This window comes from Montipora capricornis, chromosome 6 (assembly GCF_036669925.1).
Source record: "Montipora capricornis isolate CH-2021 chromosome 6, ASM3666992v2, whole genome shotgun sequence".
Taxonomy (NCBI): domain Eukaryota; kingdom Metazoa; phylum Cnidaria; class Anthozoa; order Scleractinia; family Acroporidae; genus Montipora; species Montipora capricornis.
The window spans coordinates 63840824-63862443 of NC_090888.1; the positions used below are offsets into that span (position 1 = coordinate 63840824).

The 21620-nt window shown below is 39.3% G+C and overlaps 2 protein-coding genes across 2 annotated transcripts; both read right to left on the reverse strand.

Annotated features, from left to right (window-relative positions):
* LOC138052850 (myophilin-like) lies at positions 1-7338 on the reverse strand. The gene is made up of 6 exons (XM_068899436.1): positions 7200-7338; positions 4515-4648; positions 4228-4294; positions 2739-2843; positions 2012-2044; positions 1-649 (listed from the first exon to the last, which is right to left on the reverse strand). The coding sequence occupies exons 2-6, from the start codon at positions 4646-4648 to the stop codon at positions 623-625; spliced, it is 366 nt and encodes a 121-aa protein (XP_068755537.1). The 5' UTR covers positions 7200-7338; the 3' UTR covers positions 1-622.
* Positions 7339-16067: 8729 nt separating this feature from the next.
* Positions 16068-21350, reverse strand: LOC138052857 (calponin-1-like). Its single transcript, XM_068899440.1, has 6 exons — positions 21146-21350; positions 19792-19940; positions 19314-19398; positions 18342-18440; positions 16894-16926; positions 16068-16575 (listed from the first exon to the last, which is right to left on the reverse strand). Exons 1-6 carry the CDS (start codon positions 21200-21202, stop codon positions 16366-16368), a joined length of 633 nt encoding a protein of 210 aa, XP_068755541.1. The 5' UTR covers positions 21203-21350; the 3' UTR covers positions 16068-16365.
* Positions 21351-21620: the final 270 nt, after the last annotated feature.

The window sequence follows — 21620 nt, forward strand, 5'->3', positions numbered from 1 at the left end:
TTCACTTGATTTCTGCTCTTTATTATTGTCTAATCTTTGTGGACATTTATACACCCAGTGTTAAATAAACAAAAGAAAATGTCTGAGGTAATGATTTTGATTTATGTTAAACAACAATTGAAACTGAAAAAACTGATTCCATTAAACATCTAAATTATGAAAATGTCAAGCAACCAGTCAGCAAGCAAACACGCAAAATGAAACTAACAACCACTCATACCGTAGATTTTCAACAATGCTTTTCTCCTCTTACAAATAATTTTGTCTGCGCAATACAGAATCTGGAGCGTGTCGAAAAACGCCAATTGAGCAATTGAGACATGTTTGAGTTTTCCTGCGTTTTGTTCTGGACACATTGCAATGACTGGTTACTTCAATTTTCTGCATCGATCAACGTTCTGATTGGCCAAAACAAATTACTTTGGCTTCGATCTAACGAAACTACACTGTAAAATACGTCTCCCTTTCGGGAATGCTAGGCACTAAATTTCTTTACTTAATGGCGTTCGCAAACCAAACAATAAATAAGTCCTCTAAACCAACAACAGGCGTAGGTAGAACACATACGTTAAAATGCATAACCCCACAGACTCGCAGGAATATCCCCTCTCTCTGTAGTTCATCAAAGCTTGATGTTTTTCTTCTCTGCCTATGACGGCAAAAATAAGACGAATGAAGGAGTAAGTTTATAATGAAGTGTAAGCCAAACATTAAAATTTAGTTTTATCAAACGAGTTGATAGAGCGGTTTTCAATTGAGTGTCGTAAAACAAATACCAAAGTCAAGAATTAGTTCCACCAATCGTTGCAGATGCAAACAGCGCAATGAACCAATCCAAATTCGTAGCAATTCCATGTAACTTGCCCAAAGAGCGGGAAAAATCGCGCGTGCAAGTCGCTATTGGTTTTGGTTATTCTTTTCATTGGTCTATAAACTGGCGCTTGATTTTTAACCAATCACCAAGCGTAGCAATTGCATGCAATCGCGGAATTACTTTCAACATTCATTTGAAAACTGCTCTAAAGGAAAAAGAGTGTTGGGCCTTCGCTCTTAACCCTCGAAATGTCAGCTCACAAATCTTTCCCACGGTGGTTGATTTCCCCCGGGGGCGGGGACTCTTCCTATTGATGGGCTAATGGGGATGTGCCGCTGGTTGGGATAGTATTTTTACTACTGGATTGACTATGATGGGGTTGTGTTTTCAACAGAGTTCCGGACAGAGTTACTAGAAACGGATCGCAAATTGTCGGGATTTTGGAGGTAAGAAAATTCTGGCCAGTGGGATTTTAAAAATTCTTCATTTAGTGCACCAAATGTGTCACTTCATTTTAGGATGATCTAGTTAAAAGGTTTTATATAAGAATTATGCATAAACAGAAAGTGACTAAGTTGGTGTCGCTAAAATTACATTTACCCAAAAGTGACTAAGATGTGGACTATTTAAGCAATATAGCGGGCGTTTTCCGCGTTTCCATAGCCTCATATAAACACGAGGGGGAGTTGGGAGAATTCGAGACAGTAATGCGTCTTGGGTTTGCATAACTGTCTCGAATTCTCCTAACTCCCCCGAGTGTTAAGATGAGGCTATCGAAACAAGGAAAAATGTCCTCCACTGCTTTTATAAAATATTTCTCAAAGGTGATTCAACAAATGAAGGAAAATGCTGGTTTTTTTACTTCTTGATTGAAACAGATTTTCTTAACACACGCTCATATTTGGTTCAACAAAGTGTTGAATGCATGTTGAAGTAAATCTTGAAACAGTTTCAACGGACCTTTATTCAACATTCGCGATATCAAAAAAAATGTCGAATGGTTGTTGAAGCAAAGTTTAAACGCTTTTAAACTCACTCAACATCGATTCAACTTCGATTCAACATGTTTCAACAACGTTAGAGGAGTGGGGTGGGGGGGCAAACTGTTTGTGCAACACAACCCAACGGATGTTTAAGCCGTTTGCTCGGACCTTCAGTTTTAAATTAATTTTTATTAAAGTTTTCGAATCAACCTACCTCAACTTTGAGCCACTTCAAAGCTAAAAGGACCTACAAATACAAACATCGGTTATTACACTTCCTGGTTTATTTTAAGCTTGTTTCATCCAATTCACTCTCTTCTTTCCTCCTCTTTTTCAATGATCACCCACGCCCGACAGTGATCTCACCTTTTCGTCGAATTCTACACAATTTATCTCTATCACAAGCTGCTTTCATGAGTTTTCGCTACTTATCTGTACAATATAGCGGATCAGTATACACTGTCAGGAGACCATGACTGGGAACGAACAACAGCCCTATATTCCTGTCACGGATTTTTCACAGACCGATCTATTTTTAAATTGAATTTCCCGCGAATGAGATTCCCTAGGGAGCCCGATGACCAATCACAAGAAACTAACTTGACGTCATAGCGTCACCGATCCGGAACTGCTTTTGTTTTTTGCGGAAAAGGTAGTCTCAATGTAGATCGGTCTGAATGTCTTGTATTTTTCGCTACAAGTAATTTAAAGTTCTTTGTTTTATGTTGTATCTAGTCTGTGGTTCTGACTTTGTGGTATGCAATTTACACTTACAGTCTGTGGTTTGTCAATGCTCTGCGCTTGACTTGAATCAGTTCGGCATTGACAATCTTAAGTTCTATACATCGTAGTTAAATCAGTGAGCCTCTCCAGTTTACTAAATTGGTTACTCAGTGTCAAAACATAGCAGGCGATTTAGTTAATTTAGCTGTCATACACACCTGATAAACATTGCGTTTTTCATACAAGTCAACGGTCACAAACCCATACTCTCGCTGAACACCAAAAGCGGTAACAAAGTCGCTAAACCAACCAATATTTTCCATCTATAAGTTGAGAGAGCAAAAACCTTACCATTATTTTATTTTGTCATTTTATCACCTTTTCTTAAGCTAACGTTACGAACCGGCTGACATACAAAAAAGTACTATGAAAACCACCAAAGTGTGGAATGAGCTCGAATTATTGAGTGACTGCCCCGCCCACTTCAGTTAAAAATTTTGATGAAATTTCACAACACTTCCTAAGAATTTGAAATCTTTACAAGTGAAAGTGGTTGGGGCAGTGGCTCAGTAACTCAGGCCCATTCCATAGACCGGTGGTTTTCGTAGTACTAAATATGACATAATTGGGACGAAATAAAGGGTGTACGTTAATAAGACGTAATTACGCAATGTAGGACCTAAAAGTTAAAAACGGAAATTCGCAAGTAAGGCAAGGCTACGGGCAGTGTTAAATTTCAAAGAGATGGTATTGAAGGTTCTGCGATTTTCAGGATCGTATGCATACTTTATAAAGGGAAGAAAATAATTGGACATTGTGGTTTAAAAAAAGGACAACTCGTCCGTGCTATAACCTGCCCCAAAATTCTTCGTGCAGACTTTACACGCACACGAAGCAAACAGTCGCACGAAATTCAAACTACAGGCTCCCCGCCCCTCCCATCCCCAGTGTTGTAAACATGCACACGTAGTTTTTCAGACTTTCAACACTGATTGTATTGGACGAAAGACGGAGGATCTACAATGGAGTTTCAAAAATGGTACGTCTGCATTTTGGAAGTAATTCTGAAATCATGATCGCTAATCACGTGGTTTTTATGACTGTCCCATGGTATTTTCTTCACAATTGTAGTTTGACCAGAAGGAACTTAATAAATGAACTGGACACTGTAAAGAAATCAGATCAACGTACTCATACGAAATCATAAGATGGCTTTTGCGGAGAGGGGAAACCCGGAGTACCTGAATAAAAACCTCTCGGAGCAGAGTAGAGAACAAACACAACGCATCTAAACAATAAAACCCAGACCACATTGGTGGGAATTAAAGGCTCTAACCACTGCGCCATTCCTGCCCACCACACACTCGTGGCAAAATTGATTAAGGTGTAATAGACCAATGACTACTGAATTCGTGAGATTGAGAGACTGCGATCTGGAGGCTGAAACCTACGGAAGGATACAGGATGAAACAGATAAAACCACTCTGGAGAGTAAAGAAAGTGCTTGATATTACCTTATCATTTCCAGGAAGGCAAAAGACCAAATATGTCGCGCAAAACAGTTGTGGAAACGGACTACCTTACGCCCAATGTTTTTGAGCTACTTATGTTTTATTTTTCTACCACTCAAAACTTTTTTTTCGCGGTTGTCACTCAGTTGATAGAAGAATGACTCGTTGCCAAAAAATACGATCCACTGTAACCTACCATCATAAACGGTGTCTTCATTTTGTTAATCTTCTTGATTGATCCTGGTTGGATCATATTCGCTAACCTTGCAACGATAAAAAGCAAAAAATATATATACAAAATCACTTTTGCACCAGCAAAAAAATGGTACCCTTTCCGTCTTTGCGAGAAGAAGCGCGCAAATGAAGGGGACCTCTTGTCTGCGCAGGTGGACCGGAAACCAATTGCCCCTCCCCACCCCCTACGTGCCCGCTGTTGTTCCGAACATCTTCGGAAAGACAGCCGGGAAAGATAACCAAACATACTGGCAAAGTGTTTGACCATTCTTTAACGCCTCGGCAAAATCTGATGGATCATCCGAAGGCACAGAGACACCTGTCGCTCTCTGAATCCACGCACAAACATCGCTGGCAGTTTCGGTTTCCCACTTGGATGCCATCTGAGAAGAAACCAAACAATGTTGTTTTTACGAAAAGGTTACAAATGGAGTGAGGAAAATGACTGAAGCTTGTAGTTTACTGAGCAGGTATTTTGGGTTACAAGAACCTTTTCTGAAAAATATCTCGTGCCAGTGTATTAACCAAAGAAAGGCAACGTTCACTTACGCAGCTTCAATTTCCTGCGCTCGGAGCGGGAAAATAAAATACCTCTTTCTAACCGCATTTGAAGGCCGTACTGTAAGTAACGCTCTGCGTTTTCTCCAGTTCATGGTCCTTCGCATTCGGGCCATAAATTGAGCAGGACTAAAAACAAGGTGCCCAAACTTACAGTTCGGCCCTTAAAAACGATGTAAATGTTATATTTATTTTATTTCTAGCCCATGGAATCAAACAAGAGGCGCAATACGTCCAACTAAATTTGGCAATCGGAGTGTGCTCACTCTCAGAGAGAATAGTAATAGTAGGTTAATTAAATACATAGACATCCACGAAATACCATAATTTTTCTCACTCCTAAAATTTGAAATTTGATACGATCTTCGTCGAGCAAAATGAAGATACTATTTTTATCTTCAACATGTAATGATGTTGAAATCGTCATGGTTACCGACATGTCAGCCAATATTGTTAGAGCATCCTTTTAACGCACGAAGTCGTGCGGCCATTAATTAAATTTTCATATTTTAAAATCTGTTAAAAATGGCTTCGAGATCTGAGGATAGTGAAACTAGAACTACCGGTGACTTCCTGGTGATCATTTTTCTTGGTGCCTTAAATTGCAACCGATATCATATCGGTGCTGATATGATATCTTCACTCGTTCGCTGCGCTTACTGAAGATACCATCAGATTCGTATTTCCAAACGGTCATGTGATATCCTCTGTTTTTTTTTTTTTTACTTTTTACAAACTTGCGCGTAACATACCGTTAGTCAGCACTTTCCACCAGGAAATTTTTATTTTTAAACACTTGGTAAACCAAACTTTTGCATTACCGTATGTTGCAGGGTTATAGAGACGAAAATGTAAATTACACTTGTATTGGGGTCGTCTGCTAAGAAAAGCACCGGGGCCACTGGACATGGGAATGGTGGGATTTAAGAAACCCGAGGGGACCCTACTGCACTAGGTGACGACTGAACTGGCCCCTTCCTTCCCCCTCCCCCATGTCTACGACATGATAATCTTGAGATCACTAAACACTTGATTGAAACTGCATTGCCATGTTCCTTGTTATCAACGAACTGCCCACAAAATGATAAGCAAGTTGCCTGGCAACAAGCGAATGGAAAGTCCGGGCTCTGGTGACGAGAAGGAAACATGGTCGGACGCATTCTCGTCACCAGAGCCTCTGATCATATGTCTGCGCATGACCCGAGACTCCAGGAAACTCTATGTAGGAGAACATGCTATTTAAACCTTACGGCGTCTGTTCACTCCTCGTGGTAACATGAATGCACCGTTCAGAGACAATTTCACCATTGTTCTCGCACGAAAACCAACGAGAAGTCACTTTGTTTCAGGGTTCCCCAGAGCTCTTCTCTCCCTCAGTCATGAGCAAAAGGGAAGAGTTCTGGGTCGAGATTCGGTCGGGTGCTCTACCCTCTGAGTCGTTTATCATGGTTTTTCAATAAGACAAAGAATTTCATTCAACTATCCTATTATGATCTATATAAGCTGGCCGTGCACTCTAAATTTTAACCTGAAGAAAAAAGTCCTCTGAGTTATTTTTCGCTTTGAAGAAAGATTCTTATCGCTCTGTTATTTTTATAGTGGAAAGCAGTCTAACCAACTATTAACGGAAAAAATCCTGAGAGAGATGTATTTTTTTCCTTTCGGTCGAAGTGTCAGGCTGAAGTGTTATCCATTCATGTCAACATTTAACTAAACATATGGTCTCGGCATTGTTTTCAGTGCAAGAGAAAAAACCTGTTGTTTAATACTCAAATTTCACCGGTGATTAGAAAGGAGGAAAAGTGAAAGGTTGTTGGTATTAAACTGGCGAAATCAACCGAGATCAGAAAAAAAAATAACAAGTTGCCAGCCTGCAAATAGTTGAGTTCTCTTGTCAATTTAAAATTTATAAGCCACAAACCTTTATGGACCTTATGTAAATAGCAAGCAATTCCAAAACCAAACTGAAACCTAGGGTATGTTTTTTCTGCTGTATTTCAAAATGATAGAATCGACATTTATTCGTCTAGTAAAGATATGATCAGTGAGCAAACGCTGTGCCAAGAACGCCCGAGCAAACAAAATTTTCAAAGCTGATAAGTAAACAGTGTAATATTTGAAGCATTCATGCTGAGATCCACAATAACATGCATTTGCTCTTTCACTTTCAGCGTTTAAACGAACAAGAAATGAAAGAAAATCAAGTGAGCCAGACACCAGCCTACGAATGTCATGTATATATACTCATGACTTTAAAACCGACCTTCAAACCACTTTGATATATAATTACAGAGACATCTAGATATGTGAATAAGTTGATTTCTATCGGAATACGCTACGTTTGAGAGAGGTTTTAAACTACATGTAGTAAAATACCTTGCTTTCGCCGTCAACTGAGGACCGATGAAAAGGCCGATTCACCGTTTCTCGAAATAACTACAACAACAGACAAACGGAAAGCTCACTTCAAATGGTCGTGAATCAAGTGAAATGACAGGCGTCACGCGCTGATCACGCCAGTGTATATGTAATTTATAATCAATTAAAATTCAAGCGTCAATATTAAAATTCTTAAAATGATCTATCAAATTATCATTCCCACCATTATGTCAAATGTTTTAAGTCAATGACACACTGTTCAAAACGTTAGAGCCAGATATATACGCACATTCTTGCTATGGAAAATCCGATCTGGGAAAGGAATCGAAATGGAACCAGATATCAAAATTTCACTGCTTTCAGTCATTCTGGCCAACACAAAACAACAATGTTATTGACAAATTGTTCCCAACAAGCTGCTCGACCTGGTCGTTCAGTTCTGGACAGTCTTAAGTCAACTCATCCAGACCCGCTCAATTCTTTAGCATCGACTGGACCGTAAGGGTGACATATTAATACGATTTATTATACTTTTAAAAATAAAACTGGGGTTAGCGAAAGCCTGGATTTTTTAATGTACGATGAAATGGGATTTTTCTCTTGTGTTTTCTTAACTGTCGATGAAGTAAACTAAAACAAAAACTGTTGTTGGTGTTGTTTACAATAGCGTTCTATGCATGTTAGTTGTTCACGTTTACTTTATGTTCAGACAAATTGTTTCTGTACTACTACTACTTCTACTACTGTTAGACTAATAGTGAAGTTGAGGTTTTAAACCTTTGCAACAAACGTGGACGATAGGTCTTGCACAGTGTTGGATCAGGGAAGATCGTGATCTGTCAAAATTGATAAATTAAAAATATTTGTGAAAGTCAAGAAGATTATTGCACGACTGATAAAGCAACACGAAAATGTATTTTTTTAATAAATGGTGTAAAATTACTAAGAACTAGTATAAACGGAAAATGTTAGTCTGAACACAAAAGAATAAGCGTAAACATAAACAACTGTGGTGTAAAGACGACTCAAACAACTAGTAAAAACATGAATTAAATAGTGGAAACAAAGAAGTAGTTTAAACATGAAAAGTAAATGTGTAAAGACGAACAGCTAGTCTAAATGTGAAAACTAGGTCCATGTTAATGCTTGTTCTTCACGTTTACACCAGTTCTTCTGGTTTACACTAGTTGTTTGGATAAAAGTAGTTGTTCGGTTTATTCGAATTTTCATGTTAACACTTGTTGCTAGAATTCAGACTGACTGTTTCCGTTCACACTAGCTGTGCGTGTTGGAACTAGTTGTTCTTGATTACACTAATTTTTTAGTTTACACAAGATGCTTGTGTTTTCCACGTTTACAATTGTGGTTTAGGTTCAGACTAGTTTTTTGAGTTTGCACTGGTTCTACAAGATTATACTCACCTTTGGCCTGAACTGGAGTAAACGACTGAGAGCAATGAATGACAACTTAAAGATAAACTTGAAAAACTAACTAGTGTTCTCGTGAAAAGAGTGTAGACGTTAAGAATGAAGAGTACACTTGAAAAACTTAGTGTACACGCAAACAACTGGTGTAAATTTGAACAACTGTGGCGTAAGTTTGTTTGTTTCATTTACAAAACTCAAGCGATTCAGTGTCGTCAATTTTCTGAGAAAGACAAGAAGCCCTTATTTATTAGTAGTTAGTATCAGGAATTTTGGACGACATGAATCACCTGAACGAAGGGAGACATCTTTTCTCGTAAACTGATAAAACGGAATTCCGCCTTCGGCTTACGGCAAATGAACCGCCTCAATATAACAAACCTTTTTCTCTTTTTATTTTCTCCAGACCTTAAAGATATTTGTATTGTTTTTCCTCTATCACTGTGTAATCAAGGACCAGAGTAAAGCGTAGTTTTCACTAGCGACGCGTACGCAAGTGCATAAGCACAAAAGAACCGGATACGGGTGAAGATCTAATTAGCAGTATAAAAATTATCAAGAATAGGCACGCATTGCGTACATGTGGGTAGCGCAGTAGGCTGGTATTGTGTAGTAATTATTTTTGCAAAATTAATTTCCTTTTACTGTTTATTGTGTTATCCGAATTTGTTGTCGTTTTTACAAACAGTTTGATGTTTCCACTTAACTAAGCCCTATCGGATACGGTTGGTACCTCGATGGGAAACCAGTAAGTAATCATCGTCTGAAGATATCTCATCTTTTTTTTTTTTTTCAATTTACTTGATTCTGTAATCTTCGATCTTTTCACGATGGAGTCCCCAAACAGTACCGTTACTAAGCGGGTGTTGACGCACAAAGCCTGTGAGGCCTGATCACCCATTTCATTTAATTTTTATTTTATTTTCACGATTTATTTTGCTTTCCAATGTTGCTGTCGTCTTCGCGTTAGCATTTACATAACCGATTACGTATAAATTGATGTAATAGTATCCACTAAAGTTAAGCTCGTTCGGCTGAAGTTAATTAGTAACTGGATGGGAAACCACCGCAAAATCCCCTTAACGAAGACATGTAACCTTTAATATATAAATTTAGCCAGGCCTAAAAACGGAGCTCCCGTTTCTAACTCCAGAAAGCAATATAGTGTATGCTGGTACACAGTGATCAAACACCTCTGAGATGACAGCAGTAAACAGACAAGCCTTGCAAACAATAACCAATAATTTTAATCAATAACTAAAACTGAAATTACAGCCGCAGAAAAAGCCTATAAATCGAAAGGTGTTAATTTAGTGAGGACAGTCGCTACAGTAATGATAAATTCAGTTCCAAATTAACCGTAGCCGGCCACAAAACCGAGCTAGTGATATAACTCAATCGCTGTTGGATATTTTGCCGAAAATTAAATATTCGAGCTCATCAAACCGCTTTTCTAAGTTTCATCTGGCCAAAAAGAACCTAAACTGTCCCAAACATTGCTTACAAGTGCATTCATTACAGATAAATGTACTGCAATCACAGTGCAATCCTATATAAATTTATACGGCGTCGAGTGCTTGTTTATGTCTGACGAAATAGACAATGATGACAAGAAAACTCGCCAATGATGTCTGCTGTAAGTGGTGTGTGATCGTTCAAATATGCCAGAATCTCTGTCAACACGGAACTGCAAACGTTGTCAGCCCTTTTTCCTTTTTTTACGAGTTTTACAAAATAAGTGAGGCAGCGAGAAGGGAAACATTACCTGAAAGCTAACCGTTGTAAATAAGTGTTTTGTCTCTCGCTCTATTTCAGTCTCTCAGCTTACGGTGTTCTTCATTAAAATTTTCTCTTCGTCTCCTTCCTCGGCTTCTCTCGAGGCTTTCTTCGCTAAATTTTCTCAAATTTCGTAGTCTTTTCTCTCGTGCTCTTCCAGTCCTGTTCTTTATCCCGTTGCTCGTCGGTATGATTTCTCCCCAGAAAAACTCGCATGGATAGATAATGTCTCGTTGGATTCAGGAATTTTTCATGCATGCTGGAAAGAGGCTGTAGTTATACCTCTGCAGAAGAAAGTGGGTCTAGATTCATTGTTTAAGAATTTGCGTCCCGTGAGCAATTTGGCCTACATCCCTAAGCTTACAGAGCGTGCTGTATTTAATCAGACATATGACCACCGTCAGGTCTTTATCCGCTGTTGCAATCTGCATACCGTCGACACCACAGTACGGAGACAGTGTTAGTCAAAGTCGTCAATGATATTCTTTTGAACATCATGAACTCGCAGCGCGTTACGCTACTTGTCCTTTTAGATTGAAGTGCCGCCTTCGACACTGTGGATCATGGAATTTTGCTTAGACGCTTGAACACAAGCTTCGGTATACGTGGAAAGGATCTAGAGTGGTTTTCGTCATACTTGTTAGGGCATAGCCAACGTATTTTATTCGACGGGGTTAAATCAGATAGCTTCGATTTACGCTTCGGTTTTCCACAAGGTAGCTGTCTGGGTCCGCTTTTTTTTTGTGGTTTACACCTCAAACCTCTTCGAGATAATACAAGTGCATCTGCCCGACGCTCATTGCTTCGCTGATGACACTCAACTCTACTTGTCTTTTAAGCCCAACAGTCCGACGGATCATGCAGAGGCGGTGTGCGCCATGGATAGATCCCATAGATGCATTAGTGACTTAAGAAAATGATGTACCAGGACAATGAAACTAAAAATTAATGATAATAAGACTGAATTTCTTATTATCGGATCCAAACATCAACTGTTGAAAATTAATCCTTGTACAGTCCGTGTTGGCACAGCAAACGTTAAGCCCGTGCGCAATCGTGGCTCCTAGTTTTTCTTTAACTTCTCCATGTCTACACATATTTCCTGTCTTGCATAATTGTAGCGCGGCATTTTTCCTGCTCCACAATATAAGGCGAATAAGTAAATTTTTAGCAAGAGATAATTTAGAAATTGTTCCGCATGCTTTCGTCACAAGCAGAATTGACTATTGCAATGGACTTCTTTATGGACTTCCAGATTGTGAAATAACTAAACTGCAGAGAGTACAGAACGCAGCGGCTAGGTAACTAACGTCCAACTGCAAATATGACCCTTTTAGCAAGAATTACACTGGCTGCCAGCTAGGTATAGAACAAATTTTTGAATTTAACTTTTAACTTTTAAAGTACTAAATTTTATGGCACAAGCTTATATTAGCGATTTAATTAATGTACGAAAGCATGTACGCTATTCACTGCGCTATGATTCAGGCACTATATCATTAGGGACCTTAAGATCTACGACGGCGACGTCGACGAAAACGATACCTCAAAATAAAACTTTGCTCTAGTAAAAGTTATTCCATCACGTTCACTTCGTACAATGTGGGCGAAGTATCCTAAAAATAAATTGGTACGAGCGGTTTCAGACTGAAAATGCAGAATGAAAGATTCCCTGTTGCATGCTCACGTTGTCGTCAAAACCTAAAATTTAGTGATTTCACGTCGTCGTCACGCAGAGAACTGCAAAAATATGAGCTAAAATCCGTGCTGCACGTGCAGCACGATTATTTATGCTCTTTTAACCAATGATATCGTTGTTTTGTGGCGTTTTCGTCGACGTCGTCGTCGTAGATCTTAAGCTCCCTATTACATCCAGCAGGGAAAATGAAAAGTCTTTGGGTAACAGATCTTTCGGTGTAGCTGCGCCTACACTGTGGATTGCGCTCCCTGCAAGCCTGTACAATATTGATTCTATTTTAACTTTTACATCTTGTCTTAAAACATATCTTTTAAAGTTAACTTTTAGCCTTTAGCTCTTAAATTACGTTATTATTGTTGTTTAATTTAGTTTATGTATAAATTCAGTATATTTTAATAATGTAATGCGCTTTTGATCATTGTATTTTTAAAAGCCCACATATATTAAATAAAAAATAATAATAATAATAACATTATTATTATTATTATTATTATTATTATGATTATTATTATTATTATTATTATTATTGACTCATAAAGCCCACATGCGCTCTAGGCAAGAATGCCACCAATGTTAACGCGGTTGCGGTTAACCATTGCTCTTGCGAAGTAAAAAAAAAAAAGCGCCAAATGGGCCGCAAACAGAATAACCATAATGAACATCAATTGTTGAAATTCAAGAAAATCCCACATTGGTTCCGTAATTCATGCACGCGCTGCCGACCTACCATCTTACACTCGTTCACTCAGACAGCCCACTGCCCGCAGCCTATGAAAATATTGATAATATGTGTATTGCACTTACAGGCACTACCTACAAAAACGAAAAATAACTTCGCTACTCAATCAGCCTTTGTCATTGATTCTTTAAAATGTTCTTGCTTCCTTTTTCTAAAGAAAGGATACTTTCGCCAAGAGTGCTCATTTAGAACTATTTGAAAACCTTTTCCTTGGAGTCAGTGTTTTTGACGAGTGCTAAAACTCAGAAGCTGGTTGTCCAACGAGATTCGTTAACGTACGAAGTGTAAACCATGCCCTAGTTCTTTAAACGCCGTATAAGTTTATTCCAGCGGATTTTCACTATCCAGAGAATAAAATATACTTCTTGTTAACATCGGCGAAGGTCTTTTATACTCGCCTTTGCTTAGATGTGCTTAAGGTCCGCGGAAACGGACACGACATTGCCGTGCAAAAACTCCCAACATTGCTGCTGCGTCCGTTTGCAGACCCTGATGCATGTTGTTACGCGTTGCTGGGAGTAGACTGCAAAACAGTCGTTTTCTTCCCTTTTCGGAAGGCGCAAAGCGCCGTAAGCGTGATCCTCGCGTGTGAAGCGCGCGTGCCTCACACGCCCGTAGAGCTTCTCTCCCCATTCTCCCCATTCCCCATTCTCGCCATTCGCGTCTCTCCCCATTCTGAAGGACCAACAACTCCCAACAATGTTGCGAGTTGCTGCGTCCGTCTGTTATGTAGTTTTAGAGTACAAGTGTATACATAGTCACGGTTGCGAGAGCAAATACTGAATCGATACTGAAATCTTTGCATAGATAGACCAAATTGGCTAACTCAATGTTTTACCCAATTCAAACCCGTCGGGAATAAAACGTTTTGTTCCAGGTATACGTATTTCCCGGCATAGCATTTAAAAGTGAATGCTACATTTTAATGCAAATACAATACACAAACGCTCTTAACCCCAGGAGATTTCTATTGGCCGGGTGCAACATTGACGCTTAAGGCGCTGTTACACTGTGAAATTTTTCGTGCAACGTGTCTCGCAATGTTTTGGCGACATTGTGGTGGGACAAGTTGCACGAAACATTTCACAGTGTAACATACCGTGCAACGACCAAAATCGTTGCGGGACAAGTTGCACGAAAAGTAGAACTTAATTCTACCTTCTACCTTCGGCAACTGCTCTTACAACTTTTTCAAAAAAGATGATTTTAAAAAATCAATGCTTAGCTATATTCTATATTTGGGAGTGAAACGTGCCATGTAAAAAAATAATTCAATTTAAAAACGCCGGAAATTTAGCTTTTTTCTCAAACCGGAAGTCAGTTCGTTTACGCATGCGCAGTTGATCTGAAAACTAGCGCGAGGAAGGGTGAGGAAAAACCTTCGATGCAAACAACAGTTTGTGCGGTGACTTTTGCTTGTGAGTGGGTTTTCTTGTCAGCTCATGATATGATGACGTCAGTGGGCCCTTAAATGTGTCTAGGAAGACCACAACCGTATGTATGGATTATTCGTTAAGTCCTTTTCCCGCGAATGGAACAGAGGGAGATTTAAAGGGGCTAGGTCACGCTATTTTAGGTAATTTTGTTTAACTTTGTTAATTATGAGCTCTAAACGTCAAGTTGGCAGAGCAAGAGTCTTTCATTTGCAAAATTACGGCCACATAACAACTGAGAATAATTTTCCAGCTTTGAAAATGACATTTTGATATAGACTGATATAAGTTTGAAAAAAGGTGGGCCGACGTTTTTCAAATTTACCCAAATTTAATCCATTTCAATCTTCTTCAGTTTTGTCCATCCATGTCCCTTCTTGGCTTCCATGTGTTTTGTTAGAGTTCTTCTATAGTTTTGAACAGTTATTTTGATATTTTAGTTAATTCTATGACCATTAGATCAGTGCTGAAATTGCCTAAAATTGCGTGACCTGGCCCCTTTAAGAAGCCCAGATTTCATCAGTCAGCCCACAGTCTATTTTACGATTCCAATACAGGCAGACGAGAGAACAGAACAATTACGTGCTTGAAAAACTTTACAGTGGATGCTGGGAAAGAACAAGCGAATGCCGTCCAATATAATGGTGGTGTTCCTTGAGTTCACTCCTATACACTCCGTCGATGACGGACGACAATGAGACGAGACAAAGTATCTGAAATCCTATTTTATTTATTGCAATTATCTTTAAAAAGCTTTGTTGCCTTAGAATTCAAAAATAGAAGTTTCGCTCAAACTTGGGCCCTTCTCTACATTGCCATCTATTCCATTATGATATAATTACGAGACATTTGTTGTCACTTTCACATATTTGAAGTATAACCAAACCTGGTTGAACTGTAACCAGCTGCAAAGTGGATACAAGAAGGTTAACACCAAACAATAGAGAGATTTTGAATCACGTTTACGTGAAACACGACCGGCAGACGGCGTGACCAAGTGACCATGCTTTTTCCGCCATTTTTCGCGTTTGCCGGTTTCCGCTTGCCGCGTTTCTACGTGAAAGTAGGCATTTTCACGTTTGCCGTATACGTGGAATTTTCTTCTCTTTTTTCTTCTACACAACAAGTTGTTTGTGGAAAAAAAGAACCCCAAAATCATGTTCCTGTAAGTCAAACAAGGAAAAAGTAGGTTTCATGGTTATGGATCGTTCACCTCACAGCAATTTTCTTTATGAACCCACGTTGACTCTCCTTGGACTCACAAAACAGCCTCACTGAAACTCGCAATGATTTGACAGGTAAAGATTTACATTTTAGATAGCTTCTGTTTCTAGGAACGATGTGCAAAAAGACTCCGAGTTTTTGTTTTTTTTCATTAACTGCATACTCAAGATTAACAGAGTTGCCGTGGGTCACGCGAAGCTTAAGTCACGCGCTTTACTCCATTTTACGTGAAACGTAAAAATGCCAGTCGACGTTTCTCGTTTCACGTAAACCTGATGCTAAATGTCTCTAATATCTTTCGATTTGTGTTGCTATTCCAACTCGCACTGAATTGCACACTCAATTGGCCAATTGGCATTTGAGTGCCACTTAGCCAAAATCACGATTTGGAGGTGAGCGTGAGGGGCAATCATAGCAAAATCAGACAATCAAATGGACCAATCAGAGCGCAAGCGAGCACACGGGCAAAGCATCGAGCTCTTAGCGCGGGAAAAGCATGCGACTGCCACTGGTTAGGAGAAAATGTTACGATGTTTCACGATCTCCGCACAATACTCAAGTCCAAAGCGATTACAAAAATAACTTCCATTACTTTATTGAAAGCTGGCTTCCGATTTTAAGTGAAAGCGAAAGTGGGAAAAAGAGCACAGGGCGGTGATTCATTGTTAGCATAAGGGTCTTGCTTCTAATTCGGGATAAGAAAGTTAAACTATATTTTACGACCAATCAATTAATGTAATGAAGCAAAGAAAGCAAATCTTCAGTAACACCTATTATTATTTGAAAATTAAACGATTACAACACTTTTTGGCCTTAAAACAAAATAAACGTTTTCTTCGGTCTGCCGATCAAAACGCTGCCGTATCAATTATTTGTACTCGCCCTCTGACCCAACTCCAGCGATCTGTCGACCAAGACCAAAATTCTGACCGCTCTGACTTGCCAGTTTGTTAGTGCCTGCTTGCATACCGATATGACCTTCACGTCCAGCTTTCACTTGTTCCTCGGTGAAGCCTCTCTCATTTTTCTCAGCAATCTTAGGGCCAAGCGTGGGGCCGTCGAAACCCTTCAACTGTGCCTGCAAAACAGAGAAAAATGTACAAACCCTTTTTGAAATTTGATTGGGTGTTGAATTGAATCAATTCTATCAAAACAGTGAGGAATTAGAGATTAAATAACCGGGAAAGTCTGCTTAAATTCGTGAAAATTAAATCCTGCCACTTAAAAACCACATCATGTCTTGCACTTCTCTGGCAGTAGCAGACTAGCCTAGGTTAAAAAAAAGAGAACAACTCCAGCTACTTATTAAAGAAGCCTTTCACCTGGTACCTGGGACCCATTGAAATAATCTTTACCCTAATGCAAGTTATAGCCACATAAAAAACTTATTCCTCACCGCGCTTCCCAGCTGGCATATGGTGTTGACGACCTGAAACAAACGTAAGAAGAGGACATTAAAAATGCACAGGTTTTTATGAGCTGCCTCGGCTTCTGAAATATCAATAACTAGTGCGCTCAGATGCGCTGGGCTAGCCTGGTTACAAAGAAATCCTACTCAATTCTGTAATTGTAGTGAGCTGTTTGTGTATGTTCATTCTGTAGCGTAGTAATATGAGAATGAAGTGTATTTGTTTCGATAAAATAGACAAGATCGTACTCATGTTAGGCCGAACATGTGAACACTGAGGCACAGTTTGCGAGACGAATCACGTTGAACTCAAGACAAAATTCCTCTCTTTAACCACGCAAAATGAGTTTTCAGCCAGTTGAAAGTTTTTCGCTAGCATTATCCCTTTTCATTTCGAGACTAGGCAAAAGGAGAATCCCTTTTCCTTTTATTCATATGGACAGGTTTGCACGCAATTGCGAAAATTGCAAACTTTGCGAAAAATCGCAAAAATCGTAAAAGAACTGGAAAGATAGAGAAACAAGTTCCCGACAAGACTCTCGATTTTCGCGATCTTAACGATGTTTGGGGAATTGCGAAAAATCGCAAAGATCGTAAGAGCGTGCGATCTTCATTCTGGAAAAAGATATTGTGGTGTCATGTTTGAGTGTAAAAAGTGAGCAGTAATAAATAGCATCTGTTATGAAGATTTTCTTCAATTATAATCATATTTGGCAATCTGTATTACCCCTGAAAAGTCGAAAATTTTAAAAAGGAGAATGACCTATGTACATATCATGGTTATGCATTTGTCAAACCCGATAAGTCTAGCAGTCATATAATAAGTAACCGGAACTCGCTGCAAGCTCATCCTTGACAGCTATATTGTGACTCCATTCAAAATGCGCCAATATCACAAAAATGTGGATTCTTCTGTTGTGACTTATTGAGCCCTATCTTATCTCCATCGGAAGAAATTTCCTCATTTTCGATTCACTGTGAAAAGGGCGTAGTACTTGGAGCTTCTTTTATGAAGATTTTATACCGTGAATTAACACCTGTATAGTTTGTAGCCTGTTGCTTTTGAACGAGTCCAGTAGTAGTGTTGGCTATGCATTAGTTAAACGCGATATGTAAGCGATTTTCGCAAATTGTGCAAAAATTGCCAAAATCGTGATTCTTGTCGGGCACTTATGTCATTCATCTTTTCAGCTTTTACGAATTTGGCGGTTTTACGGTAAATTCGCAAAAAGCGCGAGTCAGCTTCGATTACGATTTTTGTGAAAAATCGCAATTTTTGCAGCTGAGTGCAAACCATGATCGTCGGAAAAAGGATTTTGAAACATGTTTTCGTATTTTTATAAACACATACTACAGGGTTCCCTCTCCGAATCCTGACCAATTTTCTGTATAACTTAACAAGGTTCAGACATCCTTGGTTAATACACTGTACTCACCGCCATGACATTTTGTTTCTGATAAAGATAAGGCGTCGAAAATCGGTCCTTCACACCATAAGCTTCGCAAAAAGTTATGAATTTCTCAATGTTTTCTTTCTGTTGAGAAAGCAAAGACATTTGCGCAATTTTCCATGCATGCAATAATTTCTTGTTATTTATTTTTTAAGAAATCATTCCTTCATTTTTTCAGAATTAACAATTGACTCTGAGTCAATTACTGACGTAAGGCCACACCCTCGGGCTCGGTACGAGGAGAATATATCACATATCCCCGAGCGACAGGTCATTGGTCAGTTGGTGAGGTTTTAATCTCTCGAGGGAAACTTGTTAGGTTCTACAACGTGTGTACGATTAGTATACACCAAGTTCTTGGGAGCAATGCGCGACCCCGAAGAAGAATTGTGTTTGACCCAAAGCATTTTTTCCGGCTCTTTGGAAGCTCCTTTTCGGCAGCTGGATTTCCTTTGTGAATCAGTGGCACATAGTACCCGCTTTTGTATTACGTCATGTTGTAATAATTGTTTCATCTACCCGTAGACTTTATAACTGTTCACACTTAGGAACTCATTAAACTGATGATGGCATAAGCATGCCGAAACATGTCTTTTAAAAAAGTTGTCTGTTTCTTACAGTACTTTGACAATGTTATGATGAAATTCATTGTCAATAACAGAACAGACGCATGAAAAACTGACATCAATTTGTTAAGTAGACACCTGAAAATTCAGGCGATTTCAATGGGATTCAGAGCCACTGTGCCGGTGCAATCTACCAAATGAGCTATGAAGCCACTCACTCATTTTGGAAGCGGTACTCAGCGGTTTCTTAAATTGTCCAGGTAAGTGTAGGGATCACTTGCCCCTTAAGATGAGAGATGTATGGTGATTTTCATTCGCTCACTAGTTTTTTTAATTGAAATTTTAGGAATTCTTGCCCCTTTTGAGTAAAAATCTAAAAACAGTATCTCACCTCTTTGTTTGCCCTCATCGCCGGATTTGATACTTTGCTGGTGTCGTTCACCTTGATTGCTCCAGGTTGCAGTTTGTTAGCGAGTCTGAGGAGTAGGGAAAAGAGAAAACGCCATGATTAGAAAGGAGAAATGATACTTTAAGTTATACATCATCTCTTGCATGGATTCCCATGAAGCAATTACAAAGGTATTAAAGTAAATCGGTTTTCAATTCCACGCTTGGTGATTGGCTAAAAAGTTAAAACCCCGAACCACATTCTCAACCAATCAGAAGCAAAGTAAAAGCCACCTTGACTTGGTGACTGCTTCGGTGCTACTGTACAGCAATCAACTGAAAACTGCTGATCCGTCTTCATGTACAAAACAACCAACTTTACGACTTTGACGTATCATAACCACAGACTATGAAGCGACTCTACATGCATTTGGTACTACTTTTGTGTCGACAACAAAATTCTAGACGAACAGATGTCATACTTGCACAAAACCTCGCCATTCTTTAAGCCGTCGGCAAACGCACATCCGGGTGAATCGTCAACAGTCCCCCAATCCACATGTTCACCAAGAACTTGCTCGATCCAGTGCCTTACATCCAATTCCACGTCCTTGTCGTACTTGGCATTTATCTGAGGCATTGGAAATTATGTGACTGTTAGGGAGAGACGGTAAATTCAAGGCAGGGGGGTTTAGAGAGAAAATGACACGCAGACAGGTAGGGACGTCTGTGTTCATAGCAGATGAAACCATTCGAATATTTTATTAAAAGTGGGGTTTCCCATGGAAAGGTAATTGAACAAAGTTAGAAGGCGGAAGAGACCAAAGAAAATAACGATAGTGGTGAATGAGATGGCGTAACCGAAGCTGAAAGACACAGAGTCAGTTGAAATGTTTTAACTTTTATGGGTTGTCTACAACCAAGACAGTATTTAATTTGTTCTTGGCGTTGGGAAAAAGCTTCAAACGACAGCTGCCGTATTTTAGGCGAGAGGAGATCGGTCGAGATCATGCTAGCCTTTTGCGTCCCTTTTCATGGTGCATTTGACGTGTTCCGCTAAATCACTTCAATGGAATGAATAAACAGCTCTGTTTGGCGGGTAGAAATGCTTTACAAGATGATCAGCAAATCCCCTAAGTGATTAAAAAAGGCGACAACTCAGGAGAGTGTCGCCCATATTCGCTGACAGAGATGTAAAAACATAGAATAGACAAATTTCGAGAAACGTATTGAATACACATGTGGTTTCAGAGCAGTCTCGTTAGACACGACCTTTTGCCTGCGTCGACTCGACTTCGGATCAGGCATTTCGTTTCCTTATTGAGAAAACATGCATCGGTAGCCCGTGCTTCTGTCTCCACTTGCAACCAGACCGCTTAAATAAATAGAATGAGACTAGCCAACTATCATATTAACCAAGGATGGTTACATATTAGGTTCTGTCGAAATTGAACTTATGAAAAACTGGTCATAGTTCTATAACTTTCTAAAGTGATTTTACTTTGCAACAGATGAAACCACTCGGATATCTCTGAACACACAGCTGACACAATGAAACGATTATGAAACCTTGACATCTGACCGCAGTATCTTGTCAAGGTTCCGTATACCTAAAAATTTCTTCATCATTTTGGATAAATAGCCATAAACATAATCCAAGTTTTATTAACACCCTAAACCGGCAGAATTATCGTTAAAACTGATTCAATGTCGCGAGGACATTTGTGCAGTAACTCCTTTAATGCTGTCCGCAGGTCCACGGTTTGCTTCATAAATAAAGGTATCATTCAAACAATAAAAATCAACAGAAATGGAATAAAGTTGATGGGATTCTACCTTTCTTTGTACGTCTGCAGACAAACCAAACGACCTTGCCTTGTTTTCAGCGGCCATGCTTGTCAAAACTTCGCAGTGTTGTTCAGTCACTGCAAAACAGACTATACTTTACTCCCGTCCTTTGGAAACAGAAATGCATAGAGTTATATATTTGCAGAAGAATTTAAAGATCGAGTTTAGTCACTTATCATGCGTAACGCCTCTCATAAATGACAAAAATGCAGCCGATAGAAGTCTGTTTTACGTAGTTTGACATTGCGTTCGACTAACCACCCAGTTCGTTCAGATTCGTAATAAAACACAATTTGCACGTGGTATGAAACTAAATTTTGGCTATTTGCACTTAAATGTATTATGTATGGCACAAAATAACATCAATACCCAAGCCCCACTAGCTTGCTGTCAGCCATGTTGAATGTCCAAAGAGCACAAATGCTTTCTGTTTCGTTCAACCTTTTTGTCCTTAGTAATTACG